The sequence below is a fragment of the Aethina tumida genome, chromosome 1 (genome assembly GCF_024364675.1).
Source record: "Aethina tumida isolate Nest 87 chromosome 1, icAetTumi1.1, whole genome shotgun sequence".
Lineage (NCBI taxonomy): Eukaryota > Metazoa > Arthropoda > Insecta > Coleoptera > Nitidulidae > Aethina > Aethina tumida.
Window position 1 is genome coordinate 38,786,613 of NC_065435.1, and position 24,292 is coordinate 38,810,904.

The 24,292-nt window shown below is 32.5% G+C and overlaps 4 protein-coding genes and 2 long non-coding RNA genes across 12 annotated transcripts; 3 read left to right on the forward strand and 3 right to left on the reverse strand.

Moving 5' to 3' along the window:
- Positions 1–1,586: 1,586 nt before the first annotated feature.
- LOC109607893 (uncharacterized) lies at positions 1,587–3,452 on the reverse strand. 2 transcript variants are annotated; one of them, XR_007548847.1, is made up of 5 exons: positions 3,126–3,452; positions 2,713–3,044; positions 2,416–2,543; positions 2,157–2,355; positions 1,587–2,106 (listed from the first exon to the last, which is right to left on the reverse strand). It is a non-coding gene; the product is annotated as an uncharacterized LOC109607893 (long non-coding RNA). The 2 variants fall into 2 exon arrangements; XR_002192228.2 differs by having other exon boundaries at positions 1,587–2,355.
- A 141-nt stretch (positions 3,453–3,593) lies between these two features.
- LOC126266513 (uncharacterized) lies at positions 3,594–4,535 on the reverse strand. Its single transcript, XR_007548848.1, has 3 exons — positions 4,242–4,535; positions 3,889–4,159; positions 3,594–3,806 (listed from the first exon to the last, which is right to left on the reverse strand). It is a non-coding gene; the product is annotated as an uncharacterized LOC126266513 (long non-coding RNA).
- Positions 4,536–4,878: 343 nt separating this feature from the next.
- Positions 4,879–10,276, forward strand: LOC109607508 (CCR4-NOT transcription complex subunit 2). Its single transcript, XM_020023990.2, has 5 exons — positions 4,879–5,321; positions 6,258–6,637; positions 6,954–7,236; positions 9,667–9,774; positions 9,829–10,276. Exons 1-5 carry the CDS (start codon positions 5,176–5,178, stop codon positions 10,043–10,045), a joined length of 1,134 nt encoding a protein of 377 aa, XP_019879549.1. The 5' UTR covers positions 4,879–5,175; the 3' UTR covers positions 10,046–10,276.
- Positions 10,277–10,453: 177 nt separating this feature from the next.
- LOC109607866 (CCR4-NOT transcription complex subunit 2) lies at positions 10,454–12,213 on the forward strand. Of its 4 annotated transcripts, XM_049970663.1 has the most exons (4): positions 10,454–11,183; positions 11,361–11,468; positions 11,516–11,781; positions 11,895–12,213. In XM_049970663.1, exons 1-3 carry the CDS (start codon positions 11,047–11,049, stop codon positions 11,769–11,771), a joined length of 501 nt encoding a protein of 166 aa, XP_049826620.1. In that variant the 5' UTR covers positions 10,454–11,046; the 3' UTR covers positions 11,772–11,781; positions 11,895–12,213. The 4 variants fall into 4 exon arrangements, 3 of the variants coding, with proteins under 3 accessions (XP_049826620.1, XP_049826619.1, XP_019879886.1); XM_049970662.1 differs by having other exon boundaries at positions 11,516–12,213; XM_020024327.2 differs by having other exon boundaries at positions 11,367–11,468; positions 11,516–12,213.
- A 129-nt stretch (positions 12,214–12,342) lies between these two features.
- Positions 12,343–20,650, reverse strand: LOC109608274 (cAMP-dependent protein kinase type II regulatory subunit). Of its 2 annotated transcripts, none has more exons than XM_020024694.2 (5): positions 20,032–20,650; positions 19,737–19,970; positions 18,474–18,759; positions 15,827–16,350; positions 12,343–15,755 (listed from the first exon to the last, which is right to left on the reverse strand). In XM_020024694.2, exons 2-5 carry the CDS (start codon positions 19,960–19,962, stop codon positions 15,625–15,627), a joined length of 1,167 nt encoding a protein of 388 aa, XP_019880253.1. In that variant the 5' UTR covers positions 19,963–19,970; positions 20,032–20,650; the 3' UTR covers positions 12,343–15,624. The 2 variants fall into 2 exon arrangements, with proteins under 2 accessions (XP_019880253.1, XP_019880252.1); XM_020024693.2 differs by having other exon boundaries at positions 19,737–19,975; positions 20,032–20,644.
- Positions 20,651–21,243: 593 nt separating this feature from the next.
- Positions 21,244–24,102, forward strand: LOC109607244 (somatostatin receptor type 2). 2 transcript variants are annotated; one of them, XM_049962303.1, is made up of 7 exons: positions 21,244–21,424; positions 21,908–22,098; positions 22,362–22,484; positions 22,922–23,089; positions 23,143–23,326; positions 23,379–23,526; positions 23,577–24,102. In XM_049962303.1, the coding sequence occupies exons 2-7, from the start codon at positions 21,996–21,998 to the stop codon at positions 24,060–24,062; spliced, it is 1,212 nt and encodes a 403-aa protein (XP_049818260.1). In that variant the 5' UTR covers positions 21,244–21,424; positions 21,908–21,995; the 3' UTR covers positions 24,063–24,102. The 2 variants fall into 2 exon arrangements, with proteins under 2 accessions (XP_049818260.1, XP_049818261.1); XM_049962304.1 differs by having other exon boundaries at positions 21,921–22,098.
- The last annotated feature ends 190 nt before the right edge of the window (positions 24,103–24,292 follow it).

The following is a 24,292-nucleotide window of genomic DNA, read 5'->3' on the forward strand; positions in this document are numbered from 1 at the left end:
TGTAAAACGTCTTGAGGATGACCAAATTAAAAAAGTTAAAGCAAAGAGAATGTATGTGAAAATATAGTAATTGATAACTGTATTCTACTTCTGTTGTGTCTTCATTTCTGAATGCTATTCTAAATCACACTGCAATATGATAATAATGTTACAACTAAACTCATTTACATTAACTCTTTTTATATATAACACTACTCTTAGGAAATTCTATAATCTTAGTTGTAAAAAATAACCAAGAGAAGCAAATGAAATGTGAAGGGCAGCTTCTCCAATAGTGAAAACCATAGGAGAATAATTTTTCCTATTAGTTTTCAAAGAAGAATTTGCCCCTCACTGCCTTTTACTTCTTTTGGTTATATTCACAACATATTCGAATGTATAAATCTTCCTGAGGGTGGTTACAATGACAGGGCAATTAGAATAAATGTAAAGACATGCTAACTGTCTGTTGTACTCTATTTGGTGGTGTGTTCATTTCCGAGTTAAATTTTAAATCCCATTGTAATATGACAATAATATTACTAACATCACTCCCAGGAAATTTCATAATCTTAGTTATAAAGAATAACCAAAGGGGTCAAATGAAAGTGTAGGGCAAGTTCTCCATTTGTGAAAACAATAATTGGTTTGCATAGGAGAATTCCCCTTCACCGTCATTTACTCCATTTGGTTATATTCACAACATATTCGAATGTGTAAAACGTCTTAAGGATGAGCATGATAAAAAAGATAATGCAAAGAGAATGCATGTGAAAATATAATAACTGATAACTATATTCTATTCTGTGGTGTCTTCATTTCTGAATGGTATTCTAAATCACACTGCAATGCGATAATATTACGACTAAACACATTTACATGAACTCTATATATACATAACACTACCCTCAGGAAATTCTACAACCTTAGTTGTAAAGAATAACCAAGAGAAGCAAATGAAATGTGAAGGGCAAGTTCTCCAATGGAGAAAAACAATAGGAGAATAATTTTTCCTATTGGCTTTCAAAGAAGAATTTGCCCCTCACTGCCATTTACTTCTTTTGGTTATATTCACAACATATTCGAATGTATAAATCGTCCTGAGAGTGGTTACAATGACAGGGCAATTAGAATAAATGTAAAGACATGATAACTGTCTGTTGTACTCTATTTGGTGGTGTGTTCATTTCCGAGATAAATTTTAAATCCCATTGTAATATGACAATAATATTACCAACATCGCTCCCAGAAAATTTCATAATCTTAGTTGTAAAGAATAACCAAAGGGATCAAATGAAAGTGTAGGGCAAGTTCTCCATTTGTGAAAACAATAATTGGTTTGCAAAGGAGAATTCCCCTTCACCGTCATTTACTCCATTTGGTTATATTCACAACATATTCGAATGTGTAAAACGTCTTAAGGATGAGCATGATAAAAAAGATAATGCAAAGAGAATGCATGTGAAAATATAATAAATGATAACTATATTCCATTCTGTTGTGTCTTCATTTCTGAATGGTATTCTAAATCACACTGCAATGCGATAATATTACGACTAAACACATTTACATGAACTCTATATATACATAACACTACCCTCCGGAAATTCTGCAACCTTAGTTGTAAAGAATAACCAAGAGAAGCAAATGAAATGTGAAGGGCAAGTTCTCCAATGGAGAAAAACAATAGGAGAATAATTCTTCCTATTGGCTTTCAAAGGAGAGTTTGCCCCTCACTGCCATTTACTTCTTTTGGTTATATTCACAACATATTCGAATGTATAAATCGTTCTGAGGGTGGTTACAATGACAGGGCCAATTAGAATAAATGTAAAGACATGATAACTGACTGTTGTACTCTATTTGATGGTGTGTTTATTTCCGAATTAAATTTTAAATCCCATTGTAATATTACAAGATTTACTACTATATTACTGAACACATCTATATATTTGGTGTTTCTATTCGTTAATCACAACATATTCGAATGTGTAAAACGTCCTAAGGGTGACAATAAACAGAGTTGATGCATTTGAAAGAATGGTGATTGCTAACTATATTCTATTTGTTTTTGTATTCATTTATGAGGGCTAATCAGAATCATGCTGTTTATTTACTTATATCTTGCTGGAAATATTCAGATTATGTTTCAGCATAAAAAGACTTTTTAAAATTACCTATTGTTACCAAAGAATGATACTGGATTGTTTTAATTTATTATTAGCCGTCTTGCGAAGAATTTGTTATTGGTTAGCCATTTCTACTGCCTTCAAAACCATGGTCCAGTAAAACTTCATGTTCAAATTTATCAATACTGCAAAGCCAAAATGTTGCCTTTGGTTGCGTCTTTTGCAACGATTTGTGATCCTTCCAGTGCTGTAAAAATTGATTTATATTAGAATACTAATAAAATTATCTTTTTTGGTTTAAACTCACCAAAAACTTTTTCCATCGATGTTAATTTCCTCTTTGGTAATATTAATCATTGATAATTCTCGTTTATAGTTTGAAGTTTTTATTAAATATTGCTTTTAAATTGATTTGGGTTTCTATGAAAACGGTACCTGAAAACAAAGCAACAATGAACACTAGATCCAAACATAAACATTGTCCATTATGATTATGTATTGATCCTAGTAAGATTAGCAATGCTACATAAATTGATATACATAAGTATTTAAATAATATTATGAATTAACATATTTTTAAAACATATTTTAGAAATAAACTTACCAAGTTTCCATCATAATAGTCCATTTCCTCATTGGTACTATTAATTAAAGGTGATTTTCATTTGTGGTCCACAGGTGAAGTAATTTACTTGTATTTCTACTTCCATGAAAAACGTGTTGTTCACTTTTATATTAATTTCTGTTTCCATGGAAAATGTTTCGAGAAACAAAGCATACTTGAGCACTAGATATAATGATGACTGCCTTTTTGTTGATTTACGTTTCCATGGAAACAAAGCATTCAAAATAATGAATACTAGATGTAATCATGGCCATTAACTGAACTTATGCATTTGTATAAATTCTTCTGTTCTGTCTAAACTATTTCCAATGCTATAAAATTGATTTACATTAGCATTTAAATAAAATTATCAATTAACGAATTTTTTTAATATATTTTGGATTTAAACTTACCAAGTTTCCTTCATAATAGTCCATTACATCATTGATACTATTAATCAAAGGTGATTTTCATTTGTGTTTCACAGGTGAAGTATTTTACTTGTATTTCTACTTCCATGAAAAACGTGTTGGTCACTTTTATATTAATTTCGGTTTCCATGGAAAATGTTTCCATAAACAAAGCATACTATAAGCACTAGATATAATCATGACTGCCTTTATGTTGATTTGGGTTTCCATGAAAACAAAGTATTCAAAATAATGAGTACTAGATATAATCATAGCCACTGACTGAACTTATGCATTTGTATAAATTCTTCTGTTCTGTCTAAACTATTTCTAAAGCTATAAAAATTGATTTACATTAGTATTTAAATAAAATTATCAATTAACAAATTTTTTCAATATATTTTGAGTTTAAACTTACATTTTCTTCATAATAGTTCACTTCATTATTGATAATATTAATCATGGATCATTTTCATTTATGACTTGCAGATGAAGTATTTTATGTTTATTTTCACCTTCTTTAAAAACATGTTGATTGCTTTTATCTTGATTTAGGTTTCCATGGAAAATTTGTCCAAAAACAAAATATACTAAATAATGGGAACTAGATAAAGTTATGACCATTGACTGAACTTTATATATTTGCATCAATTCTTCTATGTTTGGCCAAAACTATTTTCTGTACTGTAAAAATTGATTTATATAAGCAATTTAATAAAATTATCAGTTAACAACTTTTTATAATGTATTTTTAATTTAAACTTACCAAAACTTTCATCCAGAATTGTTAAACTACATCTTTGCTTGTGTTAATAATGGTTGATTTCAGTTTATAGTTTACAAGTGTAGTAGTTCTTGTTTTCATCTTTATGAAAGCCATGTTAAAAATTGGTTTATGTTATGTTTCAGTTTCTATAGAAATGTGCCCAAAAACAAAGTCAACTAAACAATGAACGTTAGATACAATCATAAACAAAGACTCATCATTATGAATATACACCAATCTTAGCGAGTTTTGGGAACATACTTGCACTGCTCTAAAAATATATTTACATTAGCATTTAAATAAAATTATTAATTAATGAATTTTTGCAAAATATATTTTTGATTTTAACTTACCAAGATTCCTCCATAATCGTTCATTTCTTCCTTGGTAGTATTAACCATGGATAATATTCATTTATAGTTCACACATGAAGTATTTTATATTCACCTTTATGAAAAACATGTTGGAGACGACGTGAACACGACTTCTAACCGGACACAATATTATTTTGTTATCCGTGTTTCCATGGAAACGTTTCTTGTATCCAGGAAGTATACTAAAATGGTTGGTCCTCTAACCTATCATAAATTTAGGTTACCTTTGATTAAATTCGAATACATTTTTAAAATCCCCGTCAAATAGATAAATAAATCTTTTATAAATATTCAAGTACACAATTAAAATAAACAACATATTTTTTTTATTTACAATACTTATATTTCAGAATGTGCATGCGCTATCTATTAGACGGTAGCTAAATATTTGTTCGACATGTACATTGCCCTATTTTGACCACCACAAAAAATTTAAGGGACATAAATAAATGAAAAACACTTTATGGATGACTAAAAAGTAAATTAGATGAGAAGAATAATAAACATAGTTTAATAAATCAACAAAACATAATGGCCCTCTCTATAAGAGTAGCTGCAACTATCACAAGGACTTCGGCCGATACCTTTTTTCCTGTCCCCTGCTTGACAGTTATAAATCGTAATGGCGGAGAAAAGTTGGACAATAACATATCTTTGCCTGTTATTGCAATTCCGTTTTATCTAACTGAAAAACTGAATGGTTTATCCACATTTATTCGCAGTGGTGAAATTTATAACAAGTGCTCTGTAATTCCCCCGCTTAATCCACGTGCATTTAGACTATTGTGTATATAATGTTATTGTATTTTTTGTGGTAGCAATTCAACATAGAAGTTGTAGTAAAAGCAGCAAAAAATTCCCACGTTTTCGTTATCGTTATGCTGAGAAGTGACTTATCTTTAACGAGATAGCTATGGCGAATTTGAACTTTACAAGAAATATTGGAGGCAACAGCCTCGGAAGGTCTAGTGTCAGTTTTGGAAATAATTCCATGTCTGGACATGTCACTCCAGTTTTTGGACAAAGGGCACCAGAAAGAAGAACCATTCCTTCTATGGGGTAATATGATTTGTTTACTTGAATATTTGTATAAAAAATAGTAAGTCATTTTCCAATCAAAATTTCACAAACACTCAACAATCCGATGGAAAAAAAATGAAAAAAGTTTAAAGTGAGCATGAATTTGTTTAGTAACAGAAGTTTCAAGAATTAATTTAAATTTTCACTGAACACTGTAATAATACCTTTGTGAAATATATTCTTTTGCCTTTACTGTTCAGTTATTTTACTCAGTTCAATACCAATTATTCTGTTAACAAAGAAGAAATTTATCCATGAGAATTGATTCAATTGGAGATCATGTTATCAGTGTGCATTTGTACAAGAAATTAGTATTAAAATTTTTTATAATTTTACAGTTGTCTATAAAAAATGGTTTTTAATTTTTTACTTTATTGTATCTTTTTCATTTTTGTTGTTTGAATAATTTGTTACTTAGACAAATTTATTTATTTTTAGGACACTGAATTGTGAAAATTTACGTTTAATAACAAAATATTCCTGAGTTATTTAGTAATAAACACAATATGATTTTTTCAATTATCATTGCAATATATACAAAATATGTTATGTTTACATATCGAGGTAAGATTATACAGATAGATTAAATTTTGTTTCAATAGCAAAATTTCACAAATGATAAAACCATGAACCATCAAACAGTTTATTGAGTGTACTGTGCATTAATTTGATTAGACTAGATGTAGCTCTTAACTTTGACCTTGTTATTATCATTTTTTTAAAAATGATATCGTATTACAAATAAATGAAAACAGTGAAGAAAAAGTAAGAGAAGCAAGTAGATATTTAACATGAATAATATAAACTAATCACTGAACAAACGAACATTGTTTATTTATTATATTTTTGTTTTATTAAGATATGAAACATAAATAGATGAAGTGAAGTAAATAAAACGTCGTCCATATATTTCAGAAACAGCGCCAACCAAATGAGTTCGTTGGGCGGCTACAGTTCCTTCAACTCGGTATCGGTGTTCGGTGCGGGCGACACGAACACACCGTCCCTCCTGGACCTCAGCGAGTTCCCCTCGTTGACGAATCGGAATGCGGCCGGGGACGTGCCCCAACCCAGTCCGATGCCTGGCGGCAAGCCGTATGTGGGCATGGTGAAGCAGCCGACGGCGGAGGCCAGCGAGTTCACCATGTCGTCGGAGGACTTCCCCGCGTTGCCCGGCACCCAGAACCGCGAGGGCGCCTCGCCCGGCGGCAGCACCGGCAGCGACAAGATCGGCGGCGGCGCCGGCGACGGCTCCTCCGTCTCGAGGGACATCGACAAAATATCCTCCAAGTCAGGTAACTATCGCCCCCTGGGTCCGTTTCCAGTTCTGCCACCATCATTTCACACACTCTCAATCGACATTGGCACTTTCGTGTGCGGCTCAACCCCTTTGTACTTTACTTGTTGGTCATCAAGTTAATTTCTAGGTGTGATTTGGTGGCGTGATATTATGGTGATCATGTCCTGATTGACTTATGAACCGGTCGCAAGTACAAGAGAGGCATGCCATGAGAATGTCCCCTTCCACCGACAAGTATCATTCCCATTATTTACTTTAATAATATAACCGATCAGTATATACAGATTGTAATTGTTATTGGACCGTTGCAGGTATTCAAACGTCCCCCGACGGCAGGGTGACCAATATACCGGGTAGCATGGTGAATGACCAGTTCGGCATAGTGGGCCTGCTGACCTTCATCCGGGCGGCGGAGACCGATCCAAATCTGGTGTCGCTGGCCCTCGGACAGGATCTGACGGCGCTCGGTTTGAATCTCAACTCTCCGGACAACCTATACCCAACATTCGGCGGCCCCTGGGCGGAGCATCCGTGCCGACCGCAAGATATCGATTTTCATGTGCCGCCCGAGTACCTCATCAATCACGCCATCAGGTTCAATATTGGCTCTTTATTCTTCTGTTGATGTTTTTCCATATTTGTGGTGTTTTAAGTTTTTATCAGCTTCATAATATTCATTTGGTTACTTATATGGGGTTGCATGTGCATCTTATTTAATTATTTTATGTTTTTCATTTAACATTGAATCATTTTCTTTGTATTCATGCTCCGCATTTGTTTTTACTATTCAGATTTCAAAAAGACATAATTAGTTTTTTTTTAGGATAGTCATTGATTATCGTGTATATCAAAAATCAACTTCCCAACATTAATAATGTGGCCTTACAGACATTTTAGTTATTTAGTTAGGACACCTATCTATAAAAATTAAAAAAAAATTAATAGCTCAATAACTATTGAGTTTAGGTATAAGACACAGTATAGGCATTTTATTTTCTATTAATGTAGTATTTAAAAATCCTAAAATATACAGGATATTCTATTGAAAGTAACAAGTTATTGATGTTTTAAGATGCTCAAAATTAAACGTAAATAACGATCACCCTGTATAAAATTTGGTAATATTTGTAATGACTCCTTGTAGGATGCTCCTTAGTTAATGTGTATGCCAAAAATGAACTTTTCACCATCAACATTGGTCGTTTTATTGGCATTTTGTGGTGTTTTAAGCTTTTATCATCTTTATAATATTCATTTGGTTACTTATATGGGTTTGCATGTGCATATTATTTAATTATTTTTTCATTTAATAATGAATCATTTTCTTTGTATTTATGCTCTACATTTGTATTGTCTTTATATTTGTATAGCTTGTTCCAGATATCAAAAAGATTTAATAACTAAGATGTACGAAATTAATCGTAAATAACGAACACGAAAAATTCGAAATTATTAATAATAGGATAGTCCTTGATTAACGTGTATATCAAAAATGAACTTCCCAACATTAATATTGGTAACCTTACAGACATTTTAGTTATTTAGTTAGGCCACCTATCTATAAAAGTTCTTGGAAAAAAATTAATAGCTCAATAACTATTGGGTTTAGGTATAAGACACAGTATAGCCATTTTATTTTCAACTAATGTAGTATTTAAAAATCCTAAAATATACAGGATATTCTATTGATGTTTTAAGATGGACAAAATTAAACGTAAATAACAGATACCCTGTATTTACGTTTATTTGGGAATATTAATGACTTCTCGTAGGATGCTCCTTAGTTAACGTGTATGCCAAAAATGAACTTTTCAGCATCAACATTGGTGGTTTTATAGACAATTTAGTTAGACCGTCAATCTGATAATTTTTTTTGGAAAAAATTAATGACTCAAAAACTATTAGCAGGGTAAATTAATACTCAGTTAAATTAAGCCAGAACATGCAAGGTTGAAAAGAAAGATATTGGAGTTTTAAAATACACAAAATTAAACGTAAATAACGAACACACTCTATAAAATTTTGAAAAACTAATAATGGCTCTATAAATATTTTACTTAGACTATCATGTCAAAATTTTTGAAAAAAAAAAATTAATAACAAAAAATATTGTGTAGATATAGGGCATGATATAACCATTTTATTTGCAATTACATGTAGAATTCAAATATACAGGGTGTTTCATTGAAAATAACAAGTTGATGTCACTTCCAGTGAAACCATAAAAGAAATTTTATTCAAAATACATTAGAAGAGCAGTTCAAGTCAAGTTATAATTGCTATAAAAATTTCAAATAAGTAGCTATATATATATATATATATATATACCGTATGAAAAATGCTCTTCGTGTCTGGATGTTGTAAGAGATGGATGCACGACAAAGAGAGAAAAGTTTTGCCCGGTAGTAAGAATCCCTACTCTCAGAGACAATGCGCCGTGCTGGTGCGCGCCGGCGCACAATGTAAATTAATCTTTGCGAATGCATTTAGTAACTCTCCGTATGCGTAGGGATGTAGTTCGAGTTCTTCGGATGCTCCATTTAAATTCCGTAACTTTGTATAATTTTCAATCTGTAAAATGAAATATTTTTTGAGGGTATATCAAAAACAAAAATAAGTATTCTAAAAATAAACTACTTTTTTCAAAATAAAAATGTATCCCAAAAATTAAATAAAATTACTAAAAACAACGTCTGCGGAGACGAACCGCATGCTAAACGCAGCAAAACCAAATGATCCCCTCCAGTCAGTTCGGCCCGCCCACATAATTGCATGTATATCTTTCCTTTTTGTTTACAAAGGGGTATTGATGTTCCGTCTCAATATGCGAGTAGACACGCTCATCATTTTTGATACGGTATATATATATATATATACAAAATTAGGAGAATACCTCGAATAGAGAACACACTTTTTTGAGACGGAAACCTCCTTTTTTAGAATCATGTAACAATTTAATTATAATTAATTTATTGTAACACGTAAAGACGCTAAGAACGTGGACCAATTTGTCAGTTTTTTCAGGGACAAACTCGCGTCAATGAAGCTGAGTCGATACAAAGACGATTTGTTATTTTACATGTTCTACAACAATGTGGGTGATGTACTTCAGATCGCAGCAGCGGATGAACTGTACGTATCGAACAACAAACTGAAACCGAAACTTGAACGTTGAAATAATTTTAGCTATAACCGGGAATGGAGGTATCACATGGAAGAAAAAGTGTGGATAACCCAGGTGCCCGGTATGGTACTTCTTGAAAAGACTTCTACATATGAAAGAGGCACATACTACTTCTTCGATGCGCAAAACTGGAGGAAAGTTGCGAAAGAATTCCATCTGGACTACAGTAAACTGGAAGGCCGGCCAACAAGGAACCAGAACATGCATAATAGTTCATGAAAGTTCTTTCCTGACTTTGCCTGACTTTAAATAAATGAAAAGTGTATACATTATATTATGATTGCTAGTTTTAAGGATTCATGTCTGATAGATAAATGTCATTTCAGCATTTCTTTATCAGAAGAGTAAGAGAAGTATTAATTATGAAATGATTAAAGTTATATATCTATACAGTTTTCATTTCATTTGTAAATTTACTGTACAATATTAATAAATACCATTATGAATTAATTTGGACGACATACTTAAATTATTGGCCATTTGTATAAAATACCTAGTTTTCCCTTACTAATTTCTTTTCTCTCTCATTTCATCAAAGTATCATGGTAAGTAAGTAAATTCATAACTGGAATAGATGGTGAGAGAATGGATGATTTGATAAATATATTTTGTTAAAAGGTGGTCATTTTCAAAATCCTATAAGGCCCGCCATTTTGAAAATTCGAATCATATAAAACCGACAGACTATATGAATATTTTATGGTCGGTTTATTATTTATTTGTTACTATCTTCAGCAATAGTCAAGGTCAAAAATGCAATGTTTCACAAATTTTATATTTCAGGTGATATTTTATAGAGTAAAGTGAAAATTTTTGTGTTTTAAATTAAAATATGAGAGTATGTAATTTTCATGATATTTATATTTAATGATAGATTTTGAATGTTCCCATATTAAAATTTAGCCGCATTTGTGTTTTACATATTTTATATTATCTGGAAGGAATCCGAAAATTGAAGTTACTAATGAATCGAAAATGAAAAGAACGATTTGTAAATGTCAAATCCGGTAAGAACCGCCATTTTCAAAATTGGAATGTTATAAAACCGACAGACTGTATAAATATTTTAGTCATAGAATGGTTACAGAAATTCAACCCCACGGAGACGAACATACGCGTAGCATGTTGCCTAATCAATTCGCGGTGGTAGAACTGTTGACGTTCATCAGGGCTACCGATTTCAACTCAATTCGGTCGCACTCTCGGTCAGTGAGGATCCCATGACGAGCGGAATGGATGTTAAATCGCCGAAACACCTTTACCCCAAGTTCAATCGTCCATGGTCGGATCAAATGTGCCGGCCACAAGACGTGGACTTCGAGGTGCCCCCGGAGTACCTCGTCAATCACGCAATCAGGTGAAAAACGGAATTTCTTTTCGTTGTCAACCAACCACACTAGATGAAAATATCGCACGTCAAACACAAACACTTGTTGAAACAGCTAAATTATTACTCTAGAATAGGAAACAAAATAAGTAAATAAATGACAAATCAGCTCGCTCATTTAGAATTGAAAATGTTACAATTTCGCAGGGACAGACTTCCACCAATCAATCTGAGCACATACAACGAGGACTTCCTCTTTTACACGTTCTACAACAGTTTCGGTGACGTACTGCAAATCGAAGCGGCGGAGGAGCTGTATGCGAATGGTTTCTTGTGAATTCTTGTTAATATTATTATTTTAGATATAACAGAGATTGGAGGTATCACATGGAAAAACAAATGTGGATCACTAGGGTTCCAGGGACGGTTCCCACTGAAAGGACTCTCACGTACGAAAAGGGAACGTATTATTTCTTTGACCCGACGAACTGGAGGAAAGTTGTCAAAAGGTTCCATTTGGATTACGTTAAATTGGAGAACCAGCCTAAACTTGATGACTGTAATTTGCATTACTCATTTTATTTCTTAAATCAACCAACTCAGCTTCTAGATAAATAGGAATAGACATGTACGTTCAAATTTATTACATATAACTTATTAATACTACTAATAAAATATAATACATATTGTTTTCAAGTGTCTTATTAACTTATTAAGCTAATTTAGTTGAGTTTGTTTCAGGTTTATTAAAATATTTACCACGACAGTCAAATGATGTTTAAAGGCTATTAAGATGTAATTTATTATCTCATTTAAAAATGCCAAGTATAATTTCCTAAAGGGTGCTTTGGAAATCTATTATTGTTTAATGTTTTACTATCTGTTTCAATTTTAATAAAAAATAATTCTTTTGTAATATTTTAATCCTTCAATAAGTTTTGATACTCACCTACTTTTGATTTCAGGTGACGTTCTTCGGAGAGAACGTTCCTTCACACATAATCTTTAGCTGAATTTTATTTTTTGAAATGCTTAAATTTTAATATTGTAATATTTTAAATAAAAAAATGTAAAATATATGTTTCTTTCTCTTTGAAACATTAAGTTGTTTTATTTTTATTAATACCTTTTCTTAATTAAGAATTAGAAGGAAGTGGTGTAGGGATGCAAGCATAAATAAAAGTCAAAGTAATTTAATAAGCTCATTTAGTCATAATTGTGGAAGCAGTACATATGACTAAGGAATCTCTGACAGGTTTTTTTTTGAGCGAGTCGGCTCTTAGTGTTTTAGAATATGGCATGTGGCATGGCAAAAACACTTATAGTATTTTTTTTTTTGTGTACAAATAACTTAATTGAAGATCTAGTTTTTGGTACATTAAGTAAAAAGGCAATATATTCATGCGAAGAAACACTTTACAGATGGGGGGATTTATAACACGATACCCGATTACACATAGTTTCGAATTATAAACGTTTAAAGATGGGCCAGAAGAAAACACATACCACAATAAACAATCAACATTCAACTTCACGAATAACATGTATAATGTCGTCTCTGATAAAACGTTACCCTTTCTCATATATATATAATACGGACTGACAAGCCTCTACTTTTATTACACCTATCTATGCCTATACACATTTAAATATTAGAATTGTGCTAAATTATCCACGGTAGAATTTGTTAGACTCGTCCAGTGCGGAATCAAATTATAACATCTTACATGTTAAATGTACTCAACGAAATTGCATCACAGACTAACAAAAACAAAACAACAGATATACAAGACTAATTTGTAAATTGTGCTTATTAAACGTCAGTCAATCTACTAGTTGAAACAAACGGATACATTAAGATAACGAGATATAATAAGACTCCTTCTAACACTAAACACCTACTGAAACATTAAGAGCACTACACACTAAAATGACTAATTTCATACATTCATTTAACATGTAAAAATCGTCAATCACGTTTCAATAAAGTTGGTCGTATCTGTAATTGTATTTAAGATCTTGTCAATTCCGAAATACTTGTACAAAACGAACTGTTGAGATATGCCCGTTGCGGTATCAATTGTATGTTGATGTTAAGGCACATGTTAGACACCATTACATAATTCGATTGTTCAAATTGGCTAGTCTAAAATGTACCAATCTAAATTAGTTATATTATTATTCGAGTAGTAACGGTTGCATCTTCAAAAGTCAAAACATTCAAAATACATATTTTATTTTATATCAATAGCATTTGAGATTTTGAATACTGGTAATATTGATACAATCAGAAATGTGTATAAAAATACTTTGTATATTACGTAGTAATGAGAAAGATGCCAATAACACTAACAGTACTACGACCTACAGGATTTTACCGTTTTCAACAGCCTAAAATTTTGATTAAAAGTGCACTGTCAGTAGCTTCATTCATCTAAATGTGGTAGAAAAACATGGCACTGAGACATTGCCAACTAAGTTAATGATTAATTTGTGATGTATGGCACGTTATATCGTTCAAATAAACGTCTAAATCATATTTTCAGTCGTGAATCATTATTATATACATATATAGTTTTTGAAGTGCAGGCAGCCTTTGTATAAAAGGTTTTATTTAGAACAATTTTTTGATTCGAAAATGATGTAGGATAATTTACAATGTAATACTATGTTAGTAAAGAGGCACAAATATCCGCGCTATCGAAAAAACGACAAGTCTAACAAATTTTACAAACATAAAAGTCGGGACAATCTTTTCTCAAATCTACTATATTTATCACAATAAAAATTGATAAGTTTTTATTCAACACCAATTGTAAGATTAGTGTAAGTTGTAAATTATATCATTTCTGCTATATCTCTCACAACTTTTGATATTTTAAATGTTACTTAACGTCGTATAACAGTTTTTATTTTACAAAAATACACTTTGTAGTGAAAAATATTAAAATTTCACATTTTAATGAAGAAATAGATAGATTTCTGAAATAAAACTGATAAATAGAATACATAAGATAGATACATATCCGTCCCGCGGACCATTCAAATTCTTTATTTATTTACCCATTCATTATTAGTTAAATCTATTTGGAATTGTGAGTGAGTGAGTGAGTGAGATTCTTAATTCATTAAATATATGCGCACGGTAATTGAACGGCAGTTTGTTGAACATACGATAAATTTCAGTCAAGCTAGAGTTTGTTGGGATTGGAGAAAAAATTGTCGTGAAACAATCTTAAAATTGTAGTATGATAAACTCTATTATTAATCACCTTTCACCTGAACTTATGTGATATGAGTAACTTAAAAAAGTTACTTAACTAGGACACATTGAACATACTCGCTAAGATCTGTTCAATTCCATACATTATTAAATACATAAATATAACATTTATTACTTTGAAGTAAATAATCCACCTTAATTTTAATATCTTTCATTCTCCAATATTTTAAATGTATATTATAAATACTTCAATCAGCCTTAAATATATCTATTAATAAATTGTCTCATGTTTAAAATAATACACATTACAATATTTCGATTATTTTAAACATCAGAAAGGTATTTCATTCATGTATGATTAATTTTTGAAATTTTTGATAGTCAATAGCTTTTATCTAAATAAAATATATGTTATTATGAATTTTTCCAAATATACCATCTCAATAAATATGTTTAAAGTTGAAAAGATCAAAAGCAAATTCGGTCTTATTTCTAAAGTCTCATAAATAAAATAAATTTGTACCATAAAACGTAAAAATCAACAGAAAATAAAACTGAGATTCAACTGATCAATAAATTAACATTGAATGTTTATACAGAGCGGAACAATTCCAATATTGTCGAGAAAGTAAATGCATAATATCGAATAAATGGTGCGTGTTATTTTGAAAATTAAGGACTACTCGATGTCTTAGAAATAAAAACTATAGTTGAGCAGCAAATGATGCTTATAACAGTCAAAACGAGACTAGACAAAATACTTATTACGTATTATATTATTTATGATGATGTTAAATAAGTTAAAATTCAAATAAATAACGACTTAAGACTACAATGCATGATGTTTCAGTGAAATTGCTCTGTATAATCACCCAGACAGGAACAATAAAGAAGATATGAAACATTAGTGTTGTCTCACATTCACACAGGTGTAGAAAATATTTGGAAAAAAAACCATCCTGGCCAGCAGAACGATTTTAATCCTGATAGATTTAAACCCAACTTAATGTCGAAAACATCTTTTGGGTATTTCTTTGCAAAGGTTCATAACGTATCAATATTTATATATATACATATGACTAGTAAGATACTTTGCACCTCACTACTTAGCAGATGTGCGAGACTGCTTTGCAGTGATGTAAACACTTGGTTTTTGTAGATTACCGACGTATAATAAAAAATTTAAAATGAATACAAAGGGGGGAGGGGACTGGGATATCTTCAAACATCGCGGTACCTTGGTTCACTTCATCGGATGTCCTTGATGTTTTGCTTTGAGCCGAAAATTTTGAGCATCTGTTCTTCGTAGTCGTTTATGTTGCGCTTCATTATGTTCATGCACGGTCCCAACAATCTCTCGAACGCCTCGACATCAAGGACTAAAACAAATTCGCATAAACCATCGTTAAACCCCAACGGTCCCCAAATCGTGGACGTTCAACAAACTCACAAGCCAACTTGACGTCTCCATCGCAGAACGCCGACGCCGCCCTCGGTCTGTGCGTGACCAGGGCCAGCTCCCCGAAGTACCCGCCCTTGCCGATGCGGTTGATCTCCACCTCCTTGCCGCTGTCGTCCAAGATGCTGATCACCACCTCGCCGTTCTCGACAAAGTACATGCCGTCCGCGACGTCGCCCTGCTTGATGATCCGCTCACCGTCCTTGAAGGTGCGCGGCACCAGGGCGTCGGCCAGGTTCATGCGCTCGTACGACTGCAACGTCTTCAGCATCGGCACGCTCTCGATCAGCGCCTCGTACATCTTTCGCTTCTTGAACGCCGACTTGAGCAGGATGCGCCTGAACGTTTGCCGGTCCATCGCCCACAGCGAGCCCTGGGTGACCGCCTTGATGGTGGCGGCGCGCGGCATGTTGTACAGCAGGGCCAGCTCGCCGAAGCTGCCGCTGTTGTCGTACGTGTGGATGTGCACCGGCGTCTGGTTCGGATCGCTCGCCACCAGCGCGTGGAATATTCCGCTACGGAAATCGATCTCTTTAAAACGACATTCATGGCTCTGTGCATCGCCTCGTAAAACGAGGAATTCCCAAACCAAACAGTGAACACTGAAGGTTCGTTAAAAATTTATCTAGTGATTATTGCCGTTTGAAATGTATCTACTGTGGTGGCCATAATCATAGCAGCTCGTTAAAATTTAATTGAAAATGTGACCTGTACTATTTGAATTAAATTCTAGTATATGTAATTGTATTTTCTGTTATTGTAGCATCAGTATGCAGCTGCTCAATTTAATTTTATTCTTTAATGAACTGCGTATTTATTTATAGTGTTTCAATGATCCGTGTCGATTCAGTCGATTATTTACCACATGTCTTTTGCTTATCGTAATGATTTAATAATGAGTAGTAGTCAAACTGTATCAACCGCTGTAAACAAATTATATAAGGAACAAGTAGAGATTGCTACAGATAAATAAATCTGTCGTATCTGTTAGTAAAAGATTTAGAGAACCAGGGGCAAGTGATACCTATGAAAAATATTTAGCGAGTGCAAAATACCTGAAAGAGTCGATAAATGGATAATTTGAATGTCAAAAATCGATTCATTCTTATCGTCACCTGAAATTAAAGCCACCCTGGAGGAAATGGGACTGAAATTATGTTTCAGAGCTGTGAGAAGACGGTTACTGGATGGGTGTTCTATTCATTCTTATAGTCAGCTGAAATTAAAGCCAACCTGGAGGAAATGGAATTGAAATTATGTTTAAGAGGTGTGAGAAGAATGACTGGATGGGTGTTTTGCTCTTGCTTTCTACTAAGAATGTGAAGACCTACTACTATTGTAACTCATTTAATGCATAAAAATTCTTTTTAAAGTTTCGACGTAATTTTTAATATAAAACATTAGTAGATTAATATAATTACGGTCGTCCACATTAAATAAAATAGTTATGGCCATAATATTTAAAATTTTAAAAAGCTGCCTAGCTCTAATAATGACCACCACTGTATCTGTGTAACATACACATATTTTTGTAATAAACACGTTGTAAAAGTTTACAGCTGTTCCATTAGAAGGGGATAAACAAAATATTTGCATGCCAAAAAATTTAAAATAGCTTATTGTGATGTTTATGGTTTTTGATCACGTAAATCTATAATTTATCAAATTGTATTGTTATTGTCTAACAACAGAGTTGCATAATATGTTATTGGCAAAGTGCAGTGTGTACGTGAAATTGAAGCTTCTCAACCATCCTTGTCTATTTGTAAATTATACAATGAGACCTATAATTTTTGTCATGCATTAATACATATAGTTAAACGAAGTAACAAAATGTTATTTCCCAGCGAACCATACATGTTTTACTGATGCTATGAAATTACTTATCTAAATTAAAATAATGTTGCTTTGTTTTACAAAAAACAGAACCTTGAAACATTATTTTTATTCATTATAAACTAATCAGAATGCGACGTGACTTGTTCCACCTTATCGTTAAAATATACGGCAAAAAATTTTACTGTGCTGTATTTATGTTTGGGTAAATTGTAAAAATAGATTCATACTGTATAATTGGATAGACAAAGTAATGAAAAAGTGTGTATATAATGATTTGATTTGATTTGATGAAACTCAAATTTTAGCTTTAAAAAGGCTGTACAGTTAACAACCTTCTAACAACTTGCTTATTAGTGAACACAGTTGCATAATATTGCTTATCTGTTCAGGTAAAATAAATAATGCAGGAAAAGTTTGACTGTTTGAGAAAATTGTGTTCTATAACTGGAACGATATCACATTAATTACAAAATTTTAATTGGAAATGTGTGATTGTTAATGCTGTTAATGATTAATTGTTTCAGAAAATTACTGGAAGTATTATGAAATTCAATAGATAATTAATGTAGACAATGCAAAATGTTAATCAATAATTTTACAGTCCTTTTAATGTTCAATGTGAGAATTGTGTTTTTTATTAGTAATACACAAATTGTAAACAACATATCATTCAAATTTTACTTTTGGAACCATAAAGTTAACAATTTACTGACTATTTAAACGGTTACGACTGAATAAAATTGAAAATATAGTACCAAATACTGTTGGCGAAACAAATTTTGTATACAATAAAATATACCTCTGGATAACGTAGAAGTTGTCCCCGTCGTCGCCCTGCTTGATGACGAGCTCATCCTGCTGCACCCTGCGCTCGAACATGGCGTCGAGCACCTCGCTCATCTGCTCCTTGTCGAGGGAGCGGAACAGCAGGATGTTGCGGACGGCCTCGGCCAGTCGTTGCCGCTGCTCGTCCGACTTGGGGAACACAGCCCTTATTCCGTCGTCGTCCTCATCATCTTCCTCCGGGTCGTAGGTCTCGGCGAAGACCGACTTACGTCTGGAGGTGAACCGAGCTATTGGCGGCTCTGAAAACAATATCATATTCAACTTCAACCTCCTGTTGATATGAGGGAATTGTGAATATTGGATGTCAAATGCGTTTCTATGTTACCATAAACGTTTTAATCTCATTTTCGGTGTTTTCATTAAATTTTAATTAGAGGAAGTAGGGGACAAATTAATTAATTAATAACCTACTCTACTCTTTCAATTAATGACATTGGATAACTGGCACTATGCATTTAAATATTTGAAAATTTCTGCTTAAAAATACCAAATTATGCATTTATTGCTTTAAAATTATGTAAGACACGAAAAACTCTGTTCATGCCAAGGAAAAAAGTTATAAATACGCTTTCTAAATAATTTCTTTGTAAAATACAAGAAGCTGGTGTAATTGTAAATCAATAAATTTGTTTAAAATTCTCATGAGTCAAGAGTATTTTTGTCAATTTGCCTCTAAATTGTGCCATAAGAAATGTGAAACAAAACTGCAAGTTATTTATTACAATTACTCAGATAATGCCATAATTATTTTGATTAAACCTTTCATGTTATCAACGTTTTTTCTTAAGTAAACATTAAGTAAAATTTAATTGAAGTAACTTTTAACACTCAAAGATTATATTTTAAACAGTGATACACAGTGCAATTAACCATAAAAATGATATAAATATATAAGTGGCATGCAGAATAATATATTTGAACAAGGTTGGCACTAATCCAATTAGATTTCTCTGTGAGAAGTTGTGTAAATATTACAATATGTTTGAGTTTATTTTGAAGAAATAAATCACACACACACACACACACACACACACACACACAAAAAACATCATCCAATTACATAACACACACATCCAAAAACAAGACACAATATCGGGTTGTTCCACTTTTATTCATCACAATGATGTTAATATGTCAAATCCAGGTTACAGGGATTATGCAGGGATATGAGGTGGGCACAGGGACTAGTGCATCTCACTACATGGGACACGTTTACCTTCTTCCCCAGAAAGTGTTGATTCTTCAGGTGAGACAGATCCATGTGTGCCGGTGGCATAAATCAAGGTGGTGGTCCTGGAGTCACGTAGCCTTTGAAAATAATCAGCAGCGTAGGCTACTACATCACCAGGCTGTTCTAACAGATAGCTGATGGTGAATTCAAGTAGGACTTCTCGAAGATCATTGGGGACTTGTATGCGGTTGCCAGCTTGATTACGACTCATATCTCAATCTGTGCTGTTTTATTTGTTGATTAATGATTAATTTACCGTTAATAGTATGCTTACACTTACTATGGACAGTTCTAGTCGGAAACGGATTGATAAATTTTAGATGGAATTGCACAGCCCCAGTTTTAAAATGTCACAAAAAATTTTTACGGTCACGAATTTATTTATGTGCTTGGACACTGAAACATTTCTTCTTCTTCAAAACGTATCAAATAGCATATCAATAGCAACAGCATTCAAGTGTTCGGTTCGACACACACGCGATTTAACACAAAACCAGACCAGAAACGAGTAGAGCAGACAAGCCCTTCACTTTTCTAAAATGGTGGTTGAGCTGGATTCGAACTAGACTCGGGTCCGTGTCGCACGTAAAACCGACCAGTGCCAGATGCGTGGGCTTATAATTTACGATGCATTTTATCAGTTTATCGGTTCAGGTATCGCGTCACTGATAACTGCTCTCACACCACTCCGCCACGATCGGAAAACATTCAAATTCTAATCGATGATCGAATGTGGACCTGACACTTGCGGGATGACAGGTGGAAACGCTGGCGCTCACAGAAGCGCTCGCGCTGCTGCTGCTACTGCTGCTGTCTGGAATCACGGCGATGCCTACAACTAACAGCTCTATGTTCTCTATCACAAGTGATGGGATTTCGTCGCTTAAATTTCCACGACGAAACCACGATGCACAAGCTGGACGCACTGCTTGAAAGTGCCCAAATATGCGCCTTTCTATATTACTGACAAAATTCCAACAAAGTACGTACTTAATTGCATATTTTATACTAGTTATATTGTTTTAAAATTACAGTACTGAGCCTCAATTTTATCAGTATCAACATTTATTTATAAATATATGTAGTTTTTAGAGTCTGTCTATGAATATTATCAAGAAATTTAGAAATAATTCACATCTAGCACACGTGAATTAATAGACGCATAATTTAATACGTTTTCTTCATCTATTGGATTCTGTAAGTCGTCCATCTATGTCCGAGACGATGAACTAAGTGATAATTGTGCTTACAGGCAATGAATAGTCAAACTACAGACAGATGTTAATAGTTCGGGGAATTTATTATAGATGGCGCCACCGTTTGATGGAATATTTAAATTATTTCAACAGTAAAATTTGTTAATTGAACATTTAATAAAAATATTCAGAAATAATTAGATTTTTTAATCATTCCTATTTTATTAAATAATAATTGAGAATATGACAAACAAAAAAATTAAAATGATTTTAATAAAAATTTATCAAAAAATTGCTTTATCTTATCATTTGTAATATATTGTGCATTTTATATGAAAAACATAAATATTTCGGGTAATTCAGTTGAGTTCGCAAACAATACTATTAATGTTTTATCTAAATACACTAGTTAAAGAGAATGATATAACGATAGCGAAGTATATTAATAAATATTGTTCATAAAACAAGTCATCTTAGGTGAATATATTTTTTTTATATTTAAATATATATTTTTTAAATAATATCAAGAAAAAGTCGTTAATATGTATTTTTAATATTTTCTTTGACATATTAAAGAAATTTTATAAAATATTTTTTTTTGTTTACAATAATATTCAATAATTTTTATTGCCAAATTTTAGAAAAAAATGTTAGTAATTTCTTTGTACTTTTTTATACAATAGTTTATTTATTGAAGGTGTGTTTAATTTATATTTATATATATATATATATATATATATATATATATATATATATATATATATTATTCTTTTAAATAAATATTAATCAAATTAAAACTAAATCATTTAAATTATAATGTAGGTAATTCACATCCAGTCGTTTAGCAGTACATAATCTTGCAAATTTAATAAACAGTCGATTATGACGCACATTTTGATAGATTATTGCCAATAATTGTTAGAATTAACATGGAAATCTAATTAAAGAACTAATCTACAGGTTTCATTAACAGGGGATATGGGGAAATTCGAGAGGCCATCGTACATTGATTATCTGATTGTATTTGTGTGTTCGTTTCATTAGAAAGATGGGATTTTCGTACATCACGTACTATTTAAAAGAATACGAGTACTACGACTGTCGCACCGAAGGTGAGGGCGATGTTTGGGAACAGCATCCCACCCCCAAGGGTAAGTTTCTTGAATATTTTTTACATTCACTACGTATTATCAAACTTTGTATACAAGAAAAAATGAATTATTAAATGATAACTTGGCGGTGGCAAACATTAATCTTGCGAAACATGCATTTTTGTGTTTGAAAAATGATCAGCAAGAGACAAGTGTGTTTGTACGTGCCCCGAATTAAATTCGACTTAACACTGTCTTTGTTAAATGTCGCCCCAAGCAACACTTTTAACACAGCATCATAATTCTATTTTTTTATAATTTAGGGACAATTATTTATTCAGTTATCACTCCCATACTTTGCTTTTTTGGAATATGTGGAAACACGTTGAGTATTTTGGTACTGATGAGGAGGGAATTGAGTGGATCAGTCTACACATATTTAGCGGGTAGGTAAAATTTTTACATTAGTAGTAAATTATATTTTAGAAGTAATCAACAAAATCGCTATTATCTAATTATAAACCACCTGTTTTTATTAAATTATCCCCGTCTCGTACAACCAGAACTAATTCTATATTGGAAACCGACCTGATAAATAAAATATAAACGTCTTTTTGCCCCATTAAACGTCATCGTAACGTGGCCTTAGGAGACATTGTAAAATTTTATTAGTGCTTGCGAGAAAATTTCTGCCGGGAAATAATTAAGGAAACCGAGTTCCGTTCATCGATGTTTTCTGTTTTTCGCGTCTGTGTCGAGAATACGAAAATCGACAAAAAAAACTCACTTTCCTTGTAAATCCGCCGTCACATTTCAAACGGAAATTAAAACTGTTTAAATGTCTGCCTTTTATTTATCTGACTTAATTAAAAATTGATTTCAGTGTTGGCCATAACCGATTTGATTTCGTCCCTGTTATTATTTCTTGGTGGACTGAGCAAGGGTGTTTTCTGGTATGATGGATGGGCCGTGTACGATGCGATGATCGGCCTCCCTTTGGGAGGGGCAGTCAATTTTTTGGGTGTGTGTGCGACAGTTTTTGTCACGATTGGTGTGTACGAATGAAATTTTCACTTAACCAGTTTGTAACGTGGATGTTTTCAGATCGGGTCACGTACATAACTAACACGAAAATTTGTCAGAAGCCGAAATTCTGCAATTCCGGATTCGCCCGTAAAAGCATGTTTATTTGCTTTTTGATATCTTTGTTGTGTAATATACCGTATTGTTTCGTTTTTGATCGGGGCGACGATGGTAAAATTGTCACCACAGACTTCTTTAACACCACGTAAGTTCTTTGTAAATTATGTCATCTTATAATAAACACCATTTTTTTGTAGAATCTATAAAGTTCACAACTGGATTTGTTTTATTTTATTTTGTATTATCCCATCAATAATTCTAATAGTGGGTAATGGAATTTTAATAAATTCCCTAAATAAAGCATCCCGACTTCGCACAAAATTAAACTCCAAATCAAAGAAACTGGTAAGAAACAAACGTGTTGTTGATAATTATTGATATAAGCCTTTTTTCAGGAAAGCAAAAGTATAACGTTGGTACTGATCGTCATAATAATCATGTTTCTGGTGTCTGAAATCCCATCAAATTTAATTTCCCGTACAAGTGCTGTTACACTTTTATACAGAGGTGACCCAGGCAGTGTTAACGACAAGGCAATGGAAATAGCTCGTCAAGTTGTGACAGTCATTGGAGCCATAAGTATAACAATCAATTTCGTGGTCTATTATTTGTTCTGTCCACCATTTTACAAAGTACTGGTGAAGATGTTTAAACGAAAAGAAAAACGAATGTCAAAGACTGTGGTCAACGTTTTTGTCTTGAATGGTGACGGGGATAAAAGAAAATGTAGCGTCGTAATGAATGATAAAGTCATAAGGTTGTCCAGCAAGAATATTGACGATTATTTACCTTCTGTCTTGTTTAGAAATGATGATTCAATGGAAGACAATAGTGAATGTAAAAAAACTGACACTAAGAACACTACTGATACACATTATTAATTTGTTTTCATGTTACTTGATGTAAAATATAAAAGTTAAAAAAATTGTGCAAAAATTATTATTATTGAGTGTTTTTTGAAGCGGATAAATTTGAATTATTTAAAAAAAACAGAATGCCCAATATTAAATGTAATCTGCTGCATAAATTAAATTAAATTATACCAACAACAGAACTTTTAAACCACTAATAAAACTATAAAAATATCACCAAATTCGTGGGGAAATTAATA

Coding starts and splice junctions, on each gene's coding strand:
- LOC109607508 (XM_020023990.2), top strand. CDS start 5,176: ATGGCGAATTTGAACTTTACAAGAAATATTGGAGGCAACAGCCTCGGA. Junction 5,322..6,257: donor AGAACCATTCCTTCTATGGG/GTAATATGATTT, acceptor CATATATTTCAG/AAACAGCGCCAACCAAATGA. Junction 7,237..9,666: donor CTCATCAATCACGCCATCAG/GTTCAATATTGG, acceptor CAGTTTTTTCAG/GGACAAACTCGCGTCAATGA.
- LOC109607866 (XM_049970662.1), top strand. CDS start 11,047: ATGACGAGCGGAATGGATGTTAAATCGCCGAAACACCTTTACCCCAAG. Junction 11,184..11,360: donor CTCGTCAATCACGCAATCAG/GTGAAAAACGGA, acceptor ACAATTTCGCAG/GGACAGACTTCCACCAATCA. Junction 11,469..11,515: donor ATCGAAGCGGCGGAGGAGCT/GTATGCGAATGG, acceptor TTATTATTTTAG/ATATAACAGAGATTGGAGGT.
- LOC109608274 (XM_020024694.2), bottom strand. CDS start 19,962: ATGAGTCGTAATCAAGCTGGCAACCGCATACAAGTCCCCAATGATCTT. Junction 16,351..18,473: donor AACTTCTACGTTATCCAGAG/GTATATTTTATT, acceptor CGATTTCCGTAG/CGGAATATTCCACGCGCTGG. Junction 15,756..15,826: donor TGGAGACGTCAAGTTGGCTT/GTGAGTTTGTTG, acceptor AATTTGTTTTAG/TCCTTGATGTCGAGGCGTTC.
- LOC109607244 (XM_049962303.1), top strand. CDS start 21,996: ATGGGATTTTCGTACATCACGTACTATTTAAAAGAATACGAGTACTAC. Junction 23,090..23,142: donor GACAGTTTTTGTCACGATTG/GTGTGTACGAAT, acceptor GGATGTTTTCAG/ATCGGGTCACGTACATAACT. Junction 23,527..23,576: donor ACTCCAAATCAAAGAAACTG/GTAAGAAACAAA, acceptor GCCTTTTTTCAG/GAAAGCAAAAGTATAACGTT.